This window comes from Melanotaenia boesemani, chromosome 21, assembly GCF_017639745.1.
Source record: "Melanotaenia boesemani isolate fMelBoe1 chromosome 21, fMelBoe1.pri, whole genome shotgun sequence".
NCBI classification, from domain to species: Eukaryota; Metazoa; Chordata; class Actinopteri; order Atheriniformes; family Melanotaeniidae; genus Melanotaenia; species Melanotaenia boesemani.
In genome coordinates, this window is record NC_055702.1 from 4,251,759 (window position 1) to 4,270,586 (window position 18,828).

The 18,828-nt window shown below is 40.2% G+C and overlaps 1 protein-coding gene across 3 annotated transcripts in view; it reads right to left on the reverse strand.

The window, feature by feature from the left end:
- Positions 1–18,828, reverse strand: part of LOC121632222 (SRC kinase signaling inhibitor 1-like) — a 152,994-nt gene that overhangs the window by 48,254 nt on the left and 85,912 nt on the right. For all 3 annotated transcript variants that reach the window (XM_041973482.1, XM_041973484.1, XM_041973483.1), the window contains exon 4: positions 18,244–18,270. In XM_041973482.1, coding sequence (XP_041829416.1) covers positions 18,244–18,270 — 27 coding nt within the window. The remainder of the gene's footprint in view (positions 1–18,243; positions 18,271–18,828) is intronic.

Consider the following 18,828-nt stretch of genomic DNA (forward strand, 5'->3'; position numbering starts at 1 on the left):
AATTTATAACCAAATCATTAAGGAAAAGTATGAAAAGTGTGACATGAAAGTCTATAAAATCTGTTCTCCTAAAACTCTTCTTTGTGAGTTGTAGTCCGACTTGTGGAAAAGTTCACAGCCCTTTAGACCTGCTTGGCAGCTGAGAAACTGATAAAAAAAAGCAACAGGAATGAATCCGAAACAGCAGAAAATGTAAAAACGTGGATTTTAAAGTAAATTTAAAAAGTGAAAGCTGTTTCAAAGTTAAACATTTCTCCGCCACTTCGACCTTCTCGTTTTGCTGCTTTGTTATAACACAAGCAGCTTGTTGCCACGTTTAGAAAGTTTTCAGACAAACTTCTTAAGAAAAATAAAATGAACATACTAACTTACTTTCCTGTCTTCCAGCAACATGTTAAAACTTTCCATCTCATCAGACTAACATCACAACAGGTCAAACACCGGAGCTGAAACCTGATCCGGAGTAAAACCCGACCTTTATGATCTCACACTGGAGCCCTTTATTTGTGTGAGTCATTTTAAATCAACAAAAACAAAGAAAAGGTGCATCTTCAGTGGAGGAAAAGCGAAAGTTCACAAGCATGATAAACACAGCCTTTTCTGGACGGTGAAAACAAAAAGCTTGAGAGCAGGCAGAGGGAAAGAAGCTGCACGTGCTGGCAGCAAACAGCCCCTCATGAAGTAATGATGTAGAGAACGTGAGTGATGCATGCTGGGATAGGAACACCACCTTGTATGGATTTTGCTCTGTTACATCTGCTTTCTGTTGTTGTTGCATGTTCAGTTTTTGTTTGGTTAAGAAATGATGAAGTAAGACAAAGAAGAAGGACTTCATCAGGATAAAGAGGAATCTGCTAATAAATCTTTAAACTTGGATGGGACAGATGTGTTTAGTGTTTGGCTACCAGAAGCAGAGGTAGATAGAGACTGGTCTTGTTGGAGCATAGAAACACATCCTGAAGTTAAAGGTCAGGGTCTCTGAAGACAACAGGAACACAAAATGATATCTAAACAATTATTCTTCCCATTCTTAGAGCTGTAAGTAGGACTTGGAATCAACATGCTGGTCCTTACCTCTCCTTACAGCTTCATCTTCAGACTGCTAGAAAAACGTCCTCTGCTCTTTATGTAAGTTCAGCTCACAGCTTTAACTCCACCTCATAAACACCGAGCTGCTTCTCAGACACAGGTTTCCCACCAGCTAATATGCAGAGTCTTGATTGATAAAGCAGCTGTGCACAGCTGTATGGTGCCCCTCTGCCCACAGCTGACACACCCCCTGACTCTGAGATTTCACGGGCATTAGCGCTGTTTACCGTGGCATTCCTTTCCAATGAGACTGATAACTGAGAGCATCTGAATCTTAAACCGTGTACCAGCTTATTGTGTGGACGAATCCTGTCACGTAATCTGAGACTGTGTTCATAGCGAAGCGTTTTCTGAGCAATGCGAGGCGACAGGCCGCGCTTCTTTACAACAGCCAGAAGGGATGAAGCAAGAGGAGGCGAAGGAGGCGAGCAACATTTCACCTTCACATGTGAGCTGCTTCTGGTTCCTGCAGAGCAGCTCCGGCAGCAGCTGGGGGTTAACTGCCTTGCTGAAAGGTCGTTGTTTTAAAGCCAGAGGAAGGAATCAAGCTGATAAGGCTTTAACGTTGGAATGTGTTGGTTCCCGAACCGAATTCTGAACCGTTGCTCCGACCCGTCCATCACACTGTGTTGCCCCTGCTATAAACAACCAATTACAACCTAAGTTTGATGATTTCAGCATTTATATTTTAAAAGGTAACAACTAAGCAAATAATTAGTAAAATAATTAGTAAAAAGAGTAGCTTGGAATCATTATATTTTAATATAATTTTCACAAAAAAATTGCATACAAATAAAAACAAACCATTATAAAGCTTTTTTTTTTAATTATTTATTTATTTGTACATCACAGGCATCTGGGTAGGATGCCTCCTGGACGCCTCCCTGGTGAGGTGTTCCAGGCAAGTCCCACCGGAAAGAGTCTCCGGGGAAGACCCAGGACATGCTGGATGGACTACATCTCGAGCTGGCCTGGGAACACCTCGGGATCCCCCCCCCGTCACATCTCCAGGCCTACAGCCTGTGAATGTGTATGTAAATTCTGCTGCTTGGTTGCAACATAGTGATTGGCTGCAGATCCGGCTGGAACCACCCCCTTCTTTTACTACTGGGATTGGTCCCTGCCAGTTCAGCTCTACCTACGTCGGAACCAACCTTGTCGGCCACCTCCGTGATTGGACGCTGTCAGCTCCAAGTTTCCGTTGAAAGGGACCAATCAGAAAGACGCCGGGTCCTTAAGAAGGAGGAACTGCAATCATTCGATGCAGCTGTTCCATCGACTCAGTTTGCCAATGTGGGATTGAGAAAGACGCTGGTTGTGGTTTGTGAATACCCTTTGTGGTTTTGTAAGCTTTAGATTCCCTTTTTGTTGTTTGCACGGTTGTGCTAGTGGTTTAAGAATTGAGACGAGACACTCTCATTTTGAGTAGTGATTTGAGTTTATATAGAGTTTTGGTTTTCTCAATAAGAGACGTTTTGCTGTATTTTGTTTTGTAGAGACTTCCTAGTTACGTTCTTGTTAGGAAACGTTTAGTCTTTGTTTGTATAGAAAGCTTTAATTTTTAGTTGTAATTGTAGGACTCTGTTTTGTGAATAAGTAACAGGGGCTGTTTATTTTTATATAGTGTTAATTGTTAATTGTTACCTAAATAAGGACACCCTTTGTTTCTCTTTCTTTTTTACTTTACCGGACTTGATATATTAACTGAAATAGGACACCTTTTGTTGGTATTATACAATTTGTTTGAACCCTGGTTTTGTTTAATAAATTATTGTTATATATATATCATTCTGTGGGTCCGGTTTGTTTTGTTATCAACTCCGTTTCCCCTAGTTTTCAAAAGGGGTCGTAACTCCCCCGGATGGGCTGGTGAATGTGGCCAGGGAGAGGGCAGTCTGGGTTTCCCTTCTTAAGTAGCTGCCCCCGTGACCCGACTCCGGATAAGCAGCAGAAGATGGATGGATGGAGTGTTTGTTACTGTTAGTGATGTAAGTTTGTTGAGAATATTAACACGAAGAGAGACGGGGCTTTAACAGAGTGGGAGGGGGAACAGATCTTGATGGGGAAACTGTCCTTGATACAGCACCAGCACAGTTGGTTTGGAACCTGGTTCCCCACAGGCAGCAAAAACAGGGGTTCTCAATCACAAACCGTTGTGTCACTGGCAGGTAAAGGCTGGCTTCACCAGACCGCCAGACCACTGGATCACCGAGGCCCAAGCCAGACCAATGCTGCTTGTCAGAGTTCACACCACTGCTGTGTTGCATGTTGTTTCAATAAAGTTTGAGGAAAAATTAAAAATGAATATCAAACCAAAAAAAGCAATCAGCTTCAGAATGTGAAGAAGCAACACCGAAACAGAAAAGACTTGGATGTGGTGTTATATGAATCAGCTGCTAGACAGCCACCACAGAAGAAGAAGAAGCAGCCAACCAGGTCCCGTCGTCCCCGCCTGGTCTTCCTCAGATGAAGACAGTATAATGATTGTTGAAAAAGTTCAGATCAGCTAATTAAGATCAATAAAACACTGAAATCATTAGATGACGTCTGGTGTCGCAAATTTACAACAATTAACCTCCTTTGTTAATTTTTTTTAAAACTTACTAATTTATTTTATGTATTTGCTTTTATTCCCTCTTTTATTTTCATATTTGTTATTTATTATCTTTGCTATTAATTTATTTATTGTAGTTTATTTTATTTCTGTCCTCATGAGTTTTTCCTGTATTTATATTGTGTATATATATATATATAACTAAATAAATTCAGGCATTAAGACGTTCAGAATAAAACCTTAATGTTGCTACGTAGCTATGTTGCCTGGCAACCAATTAAAATTTTGGCAGCATATTTATTTAAGCTCATGTTGACATCATAACATCTCATTAAATTCACTCGGTTGTTTGAATGTCTTGTTTATTTTGGGAACCGTAGGTCATAATGGAATCTGATGACTTAGCCATCAACCTTCAGGACTGACTCTCTAAGCCTTCCTTCTGGAGTAAAGTCCTCCCACTCTGGTTCTGGTTAAACTGGTGTGAATGTGGGTCGGTTCACCAGAAAGCATGGAGGTTCTGAGACTCCAGAATAAAACTGGTGCCAAAACCAGAAACCAGAACTGTGTTTGTGTGAAAACATCCTTAGATTTTGCTTTCCTCCAAACGAAAGAAAAGTCAGGACTGGTGCACTTTGGTTACAGCTTTGACACATTTTATGTTGTGACCTTGAATTGTTTGTTTAAAACAAACACTGATATGAACTGTGCATCAGAGTGTAAACAGCATCTATCCCTGACTCATCTCTACATTACCCCAGTTCCACGGCCTAAGCTGAAGAATAAATTTCTTTAACAAAAAAATCTAGAGGGACCTTTTCATCCTGTTATAGCTTTCCACAAAGTTCAGCTTTTTAATGTGCAGCCTGCAACACAAACCTTACAGTCTTGGCAGATGGTGGTAAAGTGCCAATAAGTGATTCTGGCCACGTGCCTCAGCACAGAGCCAGTCGGGGAACACTGCAGCAGTCGGCTCCCTAAGCCTTTTAGTGGCGGAAAACACTCGTCCTATTCTCTGAGTCAGATCTGGGAATAGCGATTTTCCGCCAAGCATCATATCAACAGCCGAACAGGACGAGGGCCACGGAGACAGTTGTCTGAATGGGTTAGAGATGAGCCGGCTCACTGGGAGAAATATGGCAGGGGTAGACCTGGGAATGCAAACTGCTCTCTGTATGTTAACAGCCTGGGTCACATTCCCTACACGACCCCACAACGGTCTGCTAAGCTTCCAGTGGTGGCAAAAAATAAGTAATTTTATCACAAAAAAGAAAAAAAAAAATAGTAAGCATTTGCTTTGTTTTCTCTACTTAAATGATATGAGAGACTGCCGAGGTAACCACCATGTTTATCTGTCTAAGCAACAAAATCCATGAACAGCTGTGGTGTTACAGATCATCAACAGGTCGGCATTTAAATTACAGTAAGATAAAACATGTCATAAGACTACACAAGAAAATGAAGACAAAGATCATCAAGAAGCAGAGGAATAACATGAGTACACCCCGGGAAGCTGCACTAACATCCAGAGATACCAACATGCTGGTGGATAATCCAGTAAAAACATCTGAAAGAGCCAGTACTGTATAAATGTTAGCAGCAACCAGGGTTCAAATTACGGGGGAGCTAAAGGGAGCTTGGCTCCCCTGAAAGGCAAAGGAGCTCCCCTAAAGACATTCAACTGATACATTGAGAGGGAGCCCTAAAAATAGTTCACTTTCAGGTTACATTTAATTTTTCAGAAATGTTCCTGACGTGTATTGAAAAGAAAAGCAGTAATTTGTCAGCTTTTTGTTTTATGTATTTATTTAATTAATTAGATCCTCCAAATGTGATCATTTCTGCTTCCTTCAGCACAGCAGACAGCAGCGTTATTTGTTTGTAGCGTGATGTGAGCGTCCATACAAAAAAGACTTCATATGCTTTCTTAGGGGGTTATTAAAAGAACTTTCCTTCCCTGATTCTGATTAAACAAGCTGCATACAGTAGCAGCAAAGGGTTTTTTCCTGTAGTAACCATATTTTTTATATATATGTCGGTGCACATTATGTGCAAAGTCAAGGTGCACGCCTGACAAAGGCTCTCTCAAAAGCTGGGGTGTAATTTGAGCCCTGACAGCAACACACACACACACACACACACCAAAAACAACATTGTTTTCATTTGAATTTGTAAAGATCATGACAACCATCCATCATTAAAACACAGTAAATGTTAGCAAGAAAGGATGTGATGCTGGTTGGAGAAACTCCTCCTACTTCCATGTGATTTTGGAGGCCCTGATGATGGAAAATATGAAAGCTAAGATTCATCTTTTGTTGGAGAAGCGGGGAAAACCACTTGAACTTTTGGAATTGCTTACAATCTGGATCTATATAGATAACATGGATACTTCTGGATTGGGAACAAGGTGCATGGATCTGAGCCAGAGAGCTACATAAAACTGGACTATTGTTCTAGTCTTGTAAATCAAATTAAACTTTTATAAAGCTCTTTTCATGCCAAAGGCAATACAAAGTGCTTTACATGATTAAGAAATTTAAGCACAATTCAATTCATGCATGTTTTAAAAAGCAGGTATAAAATATTAAAATAAATACCTGGCTTGATGCTGCTTTGAGGAAACGATATTATGGGGATCCATCCACACCAGAAGCCAGACCACCCATGTCCTACATGAGCCGCCGCCGCAGCAGCCACCCCGATCAGGGCAGACAAGGGGCCCGTACCACAGCCATAAGGTTGCAGTGCAGGGCCCCAGCCAACCAGACAAGGGCAATCAACGCGACAACAACAACCCCCAGACCGAGCCGGTAAAACCCCCAGCGTGGAGCAGCCTCTTTGTAATAAAGTGATTTTTTTGTCCTTGTTCAGTTTATTGTATGTTGTTCAATTTATCCATCCATCCATCCATCATTCATCCATCCATCCATCATCAATTTGATGGGTGCTGCAACTGAAAGCCAGTGAAGAGCGATAAGCAGCGGAGCGACATGAGCTCTTTTGGGCTGGTTGAAGACCAGACGTGCCGCTGTATTCTGAATCATCTGCAGAGGTTTAACTGAGCCTTTCAATCCAATCGAACGTCCAATCAGAATGAAAATACGTCATGTAAACAAGTCAGGCGATCCGATCAACCTCGATCAGAAAGAATTTTCAATCCGACTAAGAGGGGTGGTTCCAATCAGCAGGAAATAATGTCTACATTCATTCCCATCGTTTTGTGGTGGATGTTTTTTCTGCACATCCTTGAACCACATGGTGGTTACGTGACATAATGACTTTCAGGGAAGACTTGAAAAATGGTGGCAGAAAAACAGAACACGTTTGTTAGAAACTGGAAGGGTTAAGGATTATTGAGCAAGTTTCAAATTATATTATAAATTATCATATTAAATCTGTCCACCATGTAAATTCAACTGATCGGATCACTTTATCCAGCATCCATGTAAACAGGGGCGGATCTACCGGGGATGGCATGGGGTGGCAATTACCACCCTAACACAAAGCCTTGCCACTCAGCTGGCAACCCAAAAATCAAGAAGTAGTTATCACATCGATCGGAAACTTCCGAGTGTGAAGCTCAGATCTCCTATGGTCTTGAATGCAGCATGATGATGTAATTCACAGCAGCCCGAGACTGCTTTTTTTCCAGTGGCGCAAAGCAAGGCAGAGGCTACTTGGACAGAAGAGAGAGGTTGTTTAGATTACTTTATAAGGACGAAAAATTAGCACTATTTCTCTACTTGTAATGTTACTGTGGGTCTGAAGTTAATCTGTGTAGGATATAAAAGCAAATATGATTAAACGTTTGTCAAGGAAAGCGTTTTAATGTTGCTTTAAATCGTATGGAAACTGAGCTCCCTTGCCACCCCATCAATATTTTTCTAGGTCCGCCCCTGCATGTTAACATATCGGCTAGAATCACCAATCAGATTGATTTCAATGGGATGGATGGATTATTTGTCCATATAAGCTGTTGTTTAACGTAACAGTGTACATCATTATAACCTTTAACATGTATTTTAACTGTTAATGCAAATCATTCATGCGTGAGAGCAATTCCAAAATAAATGAGAGCTGCATTTTTTAGCCTCCATTGTGAATACATCTTTGAACCATCAGGGCTAACTCATGATCTGTGATGAGGCTGGTTTGGATGAAGCCAGGTCTCTGCTCAGATGTGGTCTCATTTCTCGCTGCAGCAGCTCAGATCTCGTTTATCCTCCTGTGACTAAACATCTGCCTGAAAAAGGCTGTTAAGAGGAACTGTCTAAGATGGCTTATTTTCTGGTTTTCTTCTCTCATTTGTGGATTAATTGCTTTTCCAGGATGGCTGATCAGGAAAAATAAAAGAAAACAGAAGAAATATTTTGATGGTTTGCTGCACCTAATTCAATCCCTGATCCATCTTTACAAACATCTTTCAAAGGTAATCACAACCGTGTGCTTCATTAAAAAGATCTGCATCAGCCATCAGCGTTATGTAGAAACGTTTAAAGAATTAATGTTTTAATTGTAAATTTAGAAACTACTGGTCGAGATATTAAGAAAAAAAAAACCTTAAGTCTGAAACCCTACTGGTGGCTCTGGTACTTTGAGGTTTGGGTCCAAATGTCCTATTTATCTCATTGAATCAAATCTGGATTTCTAGTGTCTCTTCAGTTTGGTTCTCTTATCCATACTGCACAAACAGAAGTAGTATATGGTTTCTCTGTTACTCCCGTTTTACTGTTAAAACTTGACCTTTCTGGAGTAGTCTATGAAAAGGATCCACATTTTCATTTGAACCTCATCTCATCTGGACCACTCGTGTGATTTACAGCCAGGAGTTTACAGAGAAGCTTCAGATTCTCTCTGCTGCTCCCATCTCTTACTTCCTGCTCGTCCCATCTGCTGTGCAGCTTCTGACGGTAAGAGACTCATGCTGGGTGAAGCAGGGAGGAGAGGCACTGCTCGGATCCTTAAACAAGCTCAAGTTTAGTCTTAAACCCATGGTGTCATAGCTGTAAAATGACCTGTGCTGTGATCGGACCCCCAGTGGATTAAAGAGTCTTAGGAAATCAATACAAAGCTGTCAAGCAGTCACCTTTGTTCTGTGATAAAACATTTCTGCCCTGATGCAAGAAGCTCTTCCATTTACAAAGCACTCAGTCCCTAAATGGGCAAAGTTTGTAAACTACTTCAACTATTTTCTATGGACTCAACTGGACACGTGGAAGATTTGGAGCCATGACTTTGATAATGAGGAATGATGTTTGACTGACGGCTCTGAGGCTGTTCTGGGACCATGTGGTGGTCCAACGCTACCAAGATTAAATATTATGAGGCTCTTTTTACCTCAGGTGTTGCATCTGCTTGCCTACAGCAGATTTATGAAAACTAAAATCATGTAAGCTTAATTTATGTTGGGACTCATTATTAGTCTGACACTTGCATCTTATCAAAACGGCATATTTACCCTCCCAAAAAAGAAAAGGAATAAAATAGTCTTAAACATTTCCTCTTTGGAGCCCCCCTGAACTGAATCGGACTCAGTTTGGTCAGATGAGAAGTGGTTATTGACTCAGTTTGAGTTGCACTTTTAATTTACCTTAGACAGAAGCATTTGTTGGAAGCTTGCAATCTGCTGTGAATCTGTTGTGTTGAGGTAAATGTTTACAAGACAACATCAATGTTTATCACTGATTATCTCTGGCTTTCAGTTTTTTCTACAAACTGATTCGTTGCTTTTTTCTACAGTTTATAGGAGCCACAGACATGGCTGAATGCTGAACTGTGAGAAATTTCTTTAAACGTTGAAAGGAACCAGATAGCAGAGACGGATGTAAACTAGCAAGGCCTACTCTCATCCGTTTCCATGTGAAACTTAACAGACTCCTGTCTTAAGATGCAGTTTCCACAGATTTCCATGTGATTCATTAAAGTAAACAGAGTTAAAACAACGCTGAGCCTGTCTATATGCACACAAAAAGTCTGTTTATTACCAGGTTTCTGGGGTTATAAAATAATCCATGCAGACATGATCTGATAACTTTTTTTAAGGTAATTGCCATTGTCTTTTTGAGAAATCAGATTAACTAGATTTTGTGCATCTATGTGGATGTAGATCAGTATATCTGATTTATTGAATCTTTTTATATCTACACTTGCAAAAAAAGAAAAAAAAAAACTGCTTTATTGCTGTCTTTTCAACGTCTTCCATCAAAAAGAAGTAAGCCTCACTGTTATCCTTAAACATGATAGCGTGCAGCAACAGGCTGTTAGCGTATAAATGAAAAATAATTTTCAGTCTATTTTGCAGCTTATTACCATGGGCCACCATGTTCACCAAAGACCTGAAGCTTTGAAAATGACAGGAAGTTACGTCACCACATACGTATTTAAATATGAAAGACATCTGATATACGAAAACTCTTGTTTACATTTTCCAGTCTATTGTATTTGAGAAGTGCATGTTGACATGTCCGATTATTAAAATGATCCAATTACTTCCAGATGTCTGGTTCTGATGGTCATGTCAACGGGATTACTGATATCAAAGCGCAGAGATCTCATATTTCCATATATTCCCAACAGAGCACTTCATTCTCAGACTGCAGGTTAACTTGTGGTTCCCAGAGTCTCTAAGACTACAATGGCAGGCGGAGCCTTTGGCTATCAGATGATATCTATTGAGATGACGCTATCACAAGTCCAATTCCTATGATTATGGTAAAAGTGCTTATTATGCAAAGTACGCATCGTTTCAATGCTCTCAGGTCCAGTAGAGGTGGAGATGTGAGCTGAACTGGTTCTGATTTTAAGCAAACTAAGAACCCAAAGCATCTGTAATCTTTTCAAAGTCCTGGTCATGATTAGGGCTGCAACGATTAGTCGACATTGTCGACAATAGTCGACAATGAAAATAGTCGACAACGAATTTAGCCGTCGACTATTGTCAGCCAAAAAAAAAACAACAAAAAAAAAAAAAAAACTACAGAGTGAGACATCGTCTTCTAATCCTATCTCCGCTGAGAGTTGCACAATGCACATGCGCAAAGAGGGGGAAAAAAACTACAGAGTGAGACATCGTCTCCTTTTTTTTAATCTCTGCTGAGAGTTGCACATGCCCAATAAAGTCCACCAGTGGAAAAATATGGTGGCTGACTAGGGAGCAAAATGGCAGCAGAGGACATCAAAAGTCTGGGCTAACTTTACGTTAAACTTATAAAATAAATTAAATGCATGTGAGATTTGTCAAGCGGACCTTGCGTACCACGGAAGTGTGTCTGCAATGCTCGAACATTTAAAGAGGAGGCACGGTGGACTTTCATAACAACCTCATGCAAGATTTCAAAGCCGAAAGTGAAATAAGATCCATATATAATAATCATGAGATACATAATCCGATTGGTCGACTACTCGTTTTAATAGTTGGTGACTAATCGACCATCAGAATAGTCATTAGTTGCAGCCCTAGTCACGATTATGAGATGATCCAGCTCCTGAATTAGAAATCTGCTTGAAAACTACCGACGTTCATAGAAAGTTGTAACTGTGGGGCTGGACAACATAATGATCTCAAAATAAGATCATGTTTAAATTTAGATTGATTTTGGTGATGAGCATGAGACATTTTCTGATTCTCCCTCAGCACCATCCAGTTAGTATCACTTAGTACAATGTGCAAATTTAGTTGTTGGTTAGCTTCAAAACAGAAAAAAAACTGATTTGTTTTGACCACTTGAAAGCATCACCCCGAAATGACTCGGCCTAAAACGTTGCAGCCTCCCCATTTAAAAACCAGAAAGGTTTAAAATTTCAGAAAGGCAATAGGTTACAACAACACTAACCCTCCTTCTTAAATATTTAACCATATTTATTTGTTTTAAATATACTTTTGAAATTGAAAGAATGAACTCATTTTATATCACAAGATACACAGAATATAACATTTTTAATATTACTACTAACTGTATGAAACTCCCTCATTGTGACTGCTGCTTGAGTAGAATCAGATTCTATTTTTGCCGTTTCTATGAGATTAACTTTCCTCTTTCCCTGCAGCCTTGGGTAAATCTTCCTGTGCAGCGGAGATGTTATTAAAAATATTAAAGAACACACAGCTCTGAAGGGAACCTGTAACCAGCTGCATCAACATGTTTTACAGCATAAAGCCAAACTATCATTTTGTTCCCCTTTTAAAGTAAAAAAAAATGTTTTATGGGGGAAAAATAATAACTTTCTAACATTTTTTATAGTTAACTGAGAAATATAACAATATAATGCAATCAGATGTTAATATCTTTAACATTTTTGTTTTTTTATGATAGTTACTTTATCAAGCATTAAAAAAAAGAAAAAAAATATCGATCCCACTAGCCAAAGGCTTCATTCTGATTCCTCATAAATGATGATAAACGATAATAAGAGTAATACTGAAGACAGCTTCAATAGAATTCCTTCTCTCCATCTCAGCCTACAGTATGGTCTCTCCTTCCAAACTGAACACTGAGGCGAAGACAGAAGACAATAGGCAGTGATTACTTTGGCCACTTCAGACAGAAAGACAAGAGATGCAAAATGGAGCACTAATGTTTGTCTAAGTGAGGCTGGGAGCGATGAAAAGGAGAGAATTATGCAGCTCTCTGCTCCATTGTGTCTTTCACAGTGTCAGCAGCAGTTGCAGGCTGCTGCGTGAAGCCGTTCACCCCCGTGGACAAGCTGACAATCCCCACCGTTTGCTTGAGGATGTAGAAGAACACGTGAGAGCGAGTCTTAAAATGTCTGTATAATATTTGCATAATCCATCTACAGTCACAGTTTCCATGACCACTGCAGGTCCATACATGCATTAAAATGTGTGTGTGTGTGCATTTATTACAACATAATTGCTTGGTAATCTGTGTTGCAGGAGGACTACCAACACTGTTTGTGTGCATTTAGTGAGCTGGAAAAGCAGAGGAACATCAAAGTGGAATAACTGGGGACTATTAAACACATACACATGAGCACAGCAGTGCACTGCTGCAGGGGTTTCTATTGCATCAGAAGAGGAGGCGAGACTCCCCGAGTCCCTGAGAAGAAGGGGAGCGATAACCAATCCTGAATGGGCTGCAGACCAGCATCAAATGGGGGGGGGGACTGAAATAAAGCCAGCAGTTACTAAACGGACAAACTACTGCTTCTGTACTTGACAAAAAGGATGGTTTTAAAATAGTCGAGAATCTAGTGCTTTACACCAAAATATACAGAATTAAATAAATTTACAGCCTGACTCACCAGCAAGGTCAACGGCTGGTAAATGAGCATTTACAGACAGCAGCACTGTGGTTCTGGTTTTTCATTGTTGGCTGTAGAAAAATGTTTGTGCTTCTCGACCCAAAGCTTGTTGATTTCTACTATAAATTTATTTTAAAACATCTTTAATCTATTAATCAAACAGGAGGAAATAGTCTTTTTTTTTATTGGGATTACATTTAGCTGCCGATTATTCTGCATTTTGTGTGTCGATGTTATTTGTTACCCAACTGAAGACCGTCCACAACTCATAAACCTGTTTAAACTGACATTCTGTTCATCTTTATGGACATCTAAAGGATAATTTAATTTATTTCAACCTGCTTTATTTCCCCTTAATAGTGCTTTTGTGGCTCTATAATCAGCAGCTGTTAAATCAAACGACCGACTTCTCACTCAAGCCCAGCCAGACTAACTTATTGTGTAGTTTCGTAACACTTCCAGGTCTAAACTGTTCAAACGTGACGATGCAAAAGAGCTTCATCTGAACAGCTAGTCAGCTGAGATGTTGCGTCCTGCTGAGCTGAGCAGATTAAGGTCTGTACAGCAGGAGATGCCACACTCTCAGTGTGTTATATGCTGCTGTCCTCAAAATTATCTGCTATCAAACACGACCACACCTGTAGTAATCTCAACCCATGTCATCCAAAAATTCACATCGATAAAGAAATGCTAAACCTTCCCGAGACTCAGCTATTGATCTCTCCATCCATCACGTCAATAAAAAAATCATCTTTTATTCTTTCTCCAACCAAGGCTGGAAAAAGCTTCTGTGTTATGATTGATAACCATGTTGCATCTCACTCTCTCGGTTGTAAGAAAGATCAGTTCATATCTGATTCTGTGTGCTGCCCTGTTGTTACAGGCCATGGTTATCTTTCACCTCCACTCCTGCAATGCTCCTCTAGCAGCCCGTCCAGCATCCACAGTGAAACCCTTCCCAGGTGTTTGGTGTTAGATAAATACATGTTTATAGTTATCAAACATTTTATTGAACTCCACTGACTACACATAGCTGCTTGAATCAAGTAATGACTTCATACTTCACACAGAAAAAGTCACATGACTGCACTCAGGCACCCAAACACCGTTATGTTCTTCCTCGACCACCGCAGATATGTTTAAGTTGATAGATATGATGCATATTAATAAATATAAAACGTAAATATGCAAAATCCTAGCAAGGCAAATTTCCATTCTTTTGTCCCTTCGCAGGCCAACCCAATACAACAACAAAATAAAAACAGAAGGAGATTAAAGTGAACAATAATGGCCAGAATGATAAGAAATAAATAGAGTATTGTTGATTTCAGTCCAGACGGAGTACCCCATCGACCAGGATTTAGAGACGTTAAAGTGCCAAGTGTGTTACATGAGTGTATTAATCAAGATTGAAAGTTGGAGGTTTGAAGATCATCAGATACCATCGTAGGTACATAAATAATTCCAACTGGTGATCCAGCAGTGATATTCCCATTTTTTTTCCTGGCAGCTTATAGCAAACCACCAGCAGGAGTGGAGCCTGTAGGATCTGTGCTGTCTGGTTAATTCAACTCACAGGAAACCTCAACCAGCCCGGACATGAAAAGGATTAACAAACTGATTACTTTCTCGTATCTCTGGGTTGTGGTGCATGGCCGTTTTAAATACCAGTAACCAACAAGACTCCAGCATGCTAACTAGTTACGTGGCACCATGCGGCTGGTGTCTACCTTCTGAGAAGGGCATACAGCTACACGAGACCGAACAACAGGTCTGTGATGCCCTCAGATGTCCGGGGCTGCACATGCACCACACTGAGCAGATCACCGTGTGTCTACCCTTCGCTGAGATTCATGGGAGCCTGTTGAAGCCCGCTTGTGAGAGGCTGGAAAATTGCATTTATTTGCCATGAAAGCTCTGTTTTTGTTACATATGCTTGGGACTTGAGCTGCTTCGCAATGCTTGGTAAAGTGTTTCAGCCGAGATTGTCCTGAGATTTTGTTATGTTACATGTTAGGATTGGTGCTTCCCACTGCATGCAAAAATCCTCAGTACTGCACGAATCTCATGCTGCCGCCTGTACAGGGGCTCTCAAGAAAGGGTTAAATATGGCACATTAGCATCACTTGTTGGGACAGATATCTTTTGAGTGGCATGGTCATCGTTAGTGAGTTATTTCATCACCATGTGAAATGAAAAATACTTCATTAATCCCAAAATTGTAATGTCGTAGTAAAACAAAACTATAAAGATTAGAGGATAGTACTGCCTTGTTTCTTGAATGAAAATATGTGAACTTGTGGACAAAAATAATGCAATGCACCACTTAATCTATCTAAATTGATTCATTTGTAACTGCAACATGTGCTTCAGCTAATCCAGCACATGTTTTAGAAAGCATGATGGCGTTTTTAGTGCTGCTAGGTCTGCAATGCCCTCAGACCCTGTCCTTTTTTTTACATTTAAAACAGCACGAAACGCAAGAATTAGGCATGATGGTGCGTCAGCAGGACAGAGGAAAGTTAAGCGACTATCAGTGAGTAGGTCGGACATGATCAGTCAGGTGATCTAGATCGCTGGCTCCGATACTGCTGCTTGAAAAGCTGAACTCAACTTTTCACCTCATATATTCAAAGAAAGCAAAGAAATCACTGACCCAGAATTCAATGAAGCATGAATCCTGCCTTATTGATGTGGATCCACGGTTCTGCTCCAGTAAAAATAAGCAGTTAACTCTGGACTGACCCAGCGTCAGCCCTGCGACCAACAGTTGACCCCCCTGCCAGTCAGAGACTCTCCAACTAATATAGATGCTCTACATCATGTACTGAACCATTTCCAAAATTAATATGATCAGGTTCCTTCCTGGCTTTTCGTCTCCTTTTCTCATCCTTGTAGAAACTCTCAGCTGACCATCAGACTGAAATGAATTTAAAGACATTGGTCTACATTCTGGTCCAGACCAAACTTTGCCTAAATGCATGGATCTACAGGTGGTCCAGTTCAACACTGCTGAATTCTGCTTCTGCAGTCAGACTGCAAACAGTGAAACAGATAAACCATTAACTTTTTGGGGGGTTACAGCAGAACATATAATAAACAGCAGGTTATTATACAGAACCAGAAGATCTCATTCACTCATCGTTGGCCTTGGATTTACCCACTCAAGCTTTTCTTTAGACATTTTAATGTTTGAAAACAGCAAACATTTTACAAGCCATCTGATCTTAGAGCAGCAGTATTTCTATTGTTCTGTTGCAGAAAATCCTTCAGCAGAGCTTATATACACCATGTCAGCAGAAAGTGTGCAGGGAGCCGTTCAGATGATCAAGTTATTTTATGGTGAAGATGCCGATAGCTGCAGCAAGTGCTTACGTTAGCAGGAGCTCCACAATCTCAAAGTACGGTTCAGAAGAGTCGCTTCAATAAGCAACATTTATTCAAGGTGCAGGTGGAACTAATTATCACAGCTTTTTGTTGATCCTTCAACTTTGACTTCAGAACATTAAAATCTGACTCTCAAAACTTTACAAACACACAGTCCTACAGGTAACATGGATCTGTTCCAGTAATTAACTGGCTTTTAACTCCAGAGAGCACCATCATTAGGCCGGGCTTTCCTCTTTTGTTTATTTTATTGCTGTTTGATGTTTTATTTTGTGTTATTACTTTACCTGTGCAGCACTTTGAGAACCAACTGGTATGTGAAAGCGCTACATAAATAAAGACTGATTTGAATAATTAATAAGAAAAGCCACAGGGCATCTGAACCATGTTCACCAGCAGGTTTTGACTTATTCATTTACACCCAGATTTAAATGGCACCATGCTCACATGAACAAACACTTTAAAAGGTGCAAACAGCCTCGACTTTAATTAATCTGGTCTAAAAATGCTGGTTAAATTCATTTGTTTGCAACGTTGGAAACAGTCAAAGCTACAAATAAGCAGGAAAGATGGCATGAAGCTGACTCAGGCAAACACTGAAAGCCACGAACATTTCACACCATTCACACGCCAACTTGGTCGTGCTTACTATGGTTTCATACAAGTTCTGTCGGTAGGATTCAGTTAGTGCGAGCTCTCAGATGCGAGTGGTTCAGGAATCCTGGACTCACCCTGTGTGTTTGTAACAACGTGGGCTGGAATTTGGCTTCATGTCAACTCATCTCCCATATTACTGTCATTAAGTAAACAGTGTAATTGACTCCAGATTACATTACCATTACCACAGAAAAGAAGAGGGCATGAATAAATCTTTCCCTACTGACTCGCACCACCTTCACAGCCGTCTCCATCGTTGCACTCGAGGCTGCTCAGAGCTCGTCTTCAGCTTATCACGAGAATCAAGCAAGGCTGAAAGCTGTCGAAGCCGCAGGTGAGACACATTTAGAGCAGTTTACACATATAAAGTGTTTAAATCGTGTTAGGAAAAAAAAAACTGCATGAGAAATCAGAAATCTTAAGAGACTTGGTTTTGTGACGAAAACTTGTGTCTTTGTTCAAAAATGTATTTAGCTGCATTATTATTTATCTGAAGAAAAACTGAATTATTGTTATATGGCTGTAATTACACAGTAAATTTTGTGATACTTGAAGGTTGTCTTGAATTATTTTTTCAGCCTCTCCAGCAACACAGCTGGCCCAAAGTTATTTTTAGTAAACATGGAAGCTAATTAAAGAGAAAATTAAATGATTAGGTTGTTTTTAAATACAACTCAGGCTACAGAGCCAAGGTAGTTTTATTTATGCCTGCTGCTATTTGTATGCTTTTGTGTTGCCACTGCAGGAAAATGCTTATAAAATTGTTTCTTGTGATTCTTAACCTGTTTATTCATTTATTTTAGAACATAAACAACATGCATCAACAAAAGCCCCCCAACCTCATCTAAAACTCAGAAGAGTTGTGTGCATTGCAGCAATCTGCAGGTCTGTGCAGAGGGAGGATCCTGAAAGCTTTCTGCACAACTGGACAACCTCAGGCTTTTCACACAGCAGCTAATTTCATCTTTTCTTAAGAAACAGTCGTACTGTGTTCACTAATTTTAACAACCTTTTTAAAGCTACTACACTCAGAAAAAAAGCTCAACCAAAGCACTTTGCCTCCGATCAATCATTTCTAATCAAGTTTCTCCCCACACAGAGGAAGAAATGTCACAGCATGCAGCACAAGAGTTAAGAGTTAACAAAAAACAAAATAAAGTGTGCACCAACATGTGACCGACACTAAGAAAATGCAAGCAAGCATGCAAACACACAATGGTGTTATCCTATTAGAGCCAAATCCACACAGAGGCACAGATTTATGCTGAAGCACAAAAAACGCTGGCACTGACCTTGAAGCTCCAGTAGTTTGGTTGTTGCTAAGTGGGGAGAAAAACAGAGGAGACAGAAGGGACAGGGAGGGTAAGGAGGGGAGAAACAGGATCGAGGGTGAGACTTTGTCTTCATGTATCAAGCTGCAGAATACCAAACAAAAGGCTGAGAAAAACATCAGGTGATGTGCGGGTGAGTCAACCTGTGACTTCAAGTTTAAAAAGCATAATATTTATATTCATTCTGCTCGAAGGTGAAACAAACAGATAAATAACTGGGTTTTATACATCAGAGCTGGTGGGAAATGATGAGATGATTATTGCCATGACTGGCAGATTAGCTGGCGTTGTCCTTCACTGCCATCATAATAGGACTTTAATTGCTTCTAATTGCTTCTCAGCAATTAATCAAATGTTTACAGTGACTTTGTGCGTGCACATACACACTAATGATGAAGGGGCAGCAGCTTCTATTAAAAAAGGGCTTCCCTGTAGATGCAGAACTGGCTGGACGCTGCAGCAGGATTAAAGCAAAAAGAAGCTGCTGTTTTTGCTTTAAATCGGAAGGAGACGACACTTCGGTCAATGTTCTGACTCCATAAGACT